Here is a 3036-nt window from a genome sequence, read left to right on the forward strand (position 1 = left end):
AGCCTATACTTGTTATATATGTGTTAAAAGGGGGCATTCAAAGTTCTGTTTAATTAGGTTTGTTTCTCCTCCATCCACTTTTAACGTGTTTCATCAGGGCTTTCTGGTTTAGTTTATAGTAGACATCTAAAAGTATGTCTTCTGCTAACTGTTATTCACAAGGTTGAGTTTCTGGTTTGTCTTTGTGATGGTCACTGTGAGCATATGTAACCAGATTAGTCAGCAGCATGTTGATGTTGTTGATGTTGATTTGAAAGAGGAGCATTATATGGCAGAGGATACACCAGAGGCATGAGAAGTCTAGTAACATGTTTGTCCAATAACAGTTCTGTCTGTAAATGTACAAATCATGTACACCTCTTATTGTGTTACTAATTTTTTGGGCAAAGCATGCACCTCAACAAATTCTACCAAACTCAGTATGACAACACAGTTACCAACCTGCTGTCCTTTCCTCTACAGACAGACCCCTTCACCTCACCTCAAACCTCCTCACAGGTGCCCCATTCTCCTTACCCCCTCATTCCCTCTGCCCCCAATCCCACCATGCCCAGTATATCTGTCTTCCTCCCCCTAAAACCCATGAGTTCCCTCTCCTCCTTCCTCTCCTCTCTGTCTTCTCTCCCTCACACCGTCAGAGACACTGAGGTCCCCCTTCTCTTCCGTGAGCCCTACATCCTGTCTGGCTACCGGCCCGTGGGCCATTCCTGGAGCTTCTACTTCCTCAGCCTCTTCCAGATACACAATGAGACAATCAACGTGTGGAGCCACTTGCTGGCCGGAGTCTGCGTTGCGCTGAGGTTCTCTGTGTTTGCTGTGATGTGTGGAGGGGTACTTCAATACTTTTTGTGTAATTCAGTGTGTGTTAGGGTTAGATTTAGATGCATTTTTTATGTATGCATTTGTATGTGCGTATTTGTGTCCAAAATAATGCCACACAATTATTGCAGATGTAAACCTTGTATTTAAACCTCATCACCCTTCCTAAGGGTCTCGTGGGCCTGACCCTGAATGGACCAGACGGGCTGGGTCTTTACCTGGACCTGGCCTGTCTACCGCTGGTCTACTACGTCCTGTCTCTTCTGACCTACTTGTGCTGCAGCGCTACAGCCCACCTGCTCCAGTCCCACTCCGAGCTGGCCCACTATGCCCTGTTCTTCCTGGACTATGTGGGAGTGGCTGTGTACCAGTATGGCTGTGCCCTGGCTCTTTACTTCTACAGCTCGGATCCCGCATGGAGACGCAGTCGAGTAGGAGAGGTGGGGAATGAGTGAATGAGGGAGTCAATGAGTGAATGAGTGAATGAATGAGTGGACAAAGGAACAAAGTTACGAACAAACCTCTCCTCTGTTAGGTGTTCCTCCCTGCAGCAGCTCTCCTGGCTTGGTTGTCCTGTGCCTGCTGTTGCTTTGCCAAACTCAGTTACCGCCACCCGTACCCACTCCATCGTAAGCTGTGCCAGGTCGTGCCAACTGGTCTGGCGTACCTGCTAGACAGCAGTCCTGTGGCACATAGACTGGTCAGCAGGACCTGGGGAGACGACCCTGCTATGACCCTACATGCAATACAGGTGAGCGAGAGGGAAAGAGAGAGGGGGAATGAGGGAAAGAGATAGAGAAGATTGAGGTTGGGGAGAGGTTTCTGCACAATCTGACACTCTGATGTCACACACAGGTGTTGCTGTTCCTCCTGGCAGCGTTCTTCTTCTCCTGTCCCATGCCTGAGTGTTTCTTTCCTGGGCACTGTGACATCATCGGCCACGGGCACCAGCTCTTCCACTTCCTCCTCTCCCTCTGCACGCTGACCCAACAGGAAGCTGTGTTTGAGGACTTCCTGTCCCGGCGGGCGTCCCTGACGAGGGAGTACGGGGAGTGCCGCCTACTGGTGGCAGCCGTGTCATTTCCTGTCCTGGTGTTCTGTAGCGTGCTGACAGCTGTGGTCATGAGGAGATTGGTGGAGAGGAGGCTGAGGAAGGAGGACAGATGGGGGGAGGAGGTAGAGAGAGGATAGAGAGTGGGAGAAAGAGAGATCTAATGTGAGGTAGAAAGAAGGGGAAGAGAGGGTAAAAGGGGAAGGAGAGAGAGATTTGGGGATTGTAAGATGAATTCTTATACATTATAAGGCCTTCCTACGATGACTTGATATCTAGCTTTTATGGTCACTTATTTGTTTTGAACATAATTCACTGGTGATCATAGGCTTATTTATGTATGTTGTTGTCTCGTTTGTAGTGTGCATCTTTGGCCATAGGGAGGCAGTGTCTACTGTCATTACTATCTACTGCAGGGAGAGTTGTGGTTTGTGAAGCAAACATGAACACTTTTACTCCAAGCACATTCATGCTGTGATTATGTTCCTATTGAGAAGCATTTCACAATTTCACGCTGTTTAGGTTCACGCTGTTTAGGTTCACGGTGTTTAGGTTCACGATGTTTAGGTTCACGCTGTTTAGGTTCACACTGTTTATTGTCACGCTGTTTATGTTCATGCTGTTTAGGTTCACGCTGTTTAGGTTCACACTGTTTAGGTTCACGCTGTTTAGGTTCACGNCTGTTTAGGTTCACGCTGTTTAGGTTCACGATGTTTAGGTTCACACTGTTTATGTTCACGATGTTTAGGTTCACGCTGTTTAGGTTCACACTGTTTAGGTTCACACTGTTTAGGTTCACGATGTTTAGGTTCACACTGTTTAGGTTCACACTGTTTATTGTCACGCTGTTTATGTTCACGCTGTTTAGGTTCACGCTGTTTAGGTTCACACTGTTTAGGTTCACGCTGTTTAGGTTCACACTGTTTAGTGTTCACACGCTTCACGCTGTTAAGGTTCCACGATGTTTAGGTCACGATGTTTACATGTACAAGAATGGCCCAAAGAAACCACCTACTAAAAGGGGACACAAATTAAGAAGAAGGAATCTTTGGCAAAGAAACACGAGCAATGATTAGAAGGTGGATAATCTGGGTCCTTTCGTTCTGGATGGAGTCTTGGAATTTGACATTTCGGATTCCCAAGCCACCGGATGTCTTTGGGTGAGA

The 3036-nt window shown here is 47.3% G+C and overlaps 1 protein-coding gene across 1 annotated transcript; it reads left to right on the forward strand.

Moving 5' to 3' along the window:
* The first annotated feature begins 479 nt into the window (after positions 1 to 479).
* On the forward strand, positions 480 to 2792 carry LOC111968992 (membrane progestin receptor beta). The gene is made up of 4 exons (XM_070445051.1): positions 480 to 831; positions 990 to 1259; positions 1355 to 1570; positions 1675 to 2792. Exons 1-4 carry the CDS (start codon positions 547 to 549, stop codon positions 2008 to 2010), a joined length of 1107 nt encoding a protein of 368 aa, XP_070301152.1. The 5' UTR covers positions 480 to 546; the 3' UTR covers positions 2011 to 2792.
* The last annotated feature ends 244 nt before the right edge of the window (positions 2793 to 3036 follow it).

The sequence above is a fragment of the Salvelinus sp. IW2-2015 genome, linkage group LG9, assembly GCF_002910315.2.
Source record: "Salvelinus sp. IW2-2015 linkage group LG9, ASM291031v2, whole genome shotgun sequence".
In the NCBI taxonomy this organism is placed as follows: Eukaryota; Metazoa; Chordata; class Actinopteri; order Salmoniformes; family Salmonidae; genus Salvelinus; species Salvelinus sp. IW2-2015.

Bases quoted from the DNA above. Each gene is read 5' to 3' on its own strand.
- LOC111968992 (XM_070445051.1), top strand. From the start codon at position 547: ATGCCCAGTATATCTGTCTTCCTCCCCCTAAAACCCATGAGTTCCCTC. The intron at 1,260-1,354 runs GTGGGGAATGAG...CTCCTCTGTTAG, and splicing joins GACGCAGTCGAGTAGGAGAG to GTGTTCCTCCCTGCAGCAGC. The intron at 1,571-1,674 runs GTGAGCGAGAGG...TGTCACACACAG, and splicing joins TGACCCTACATGCAATACAG to GTGTTGCTGTTCCTCCTGGC.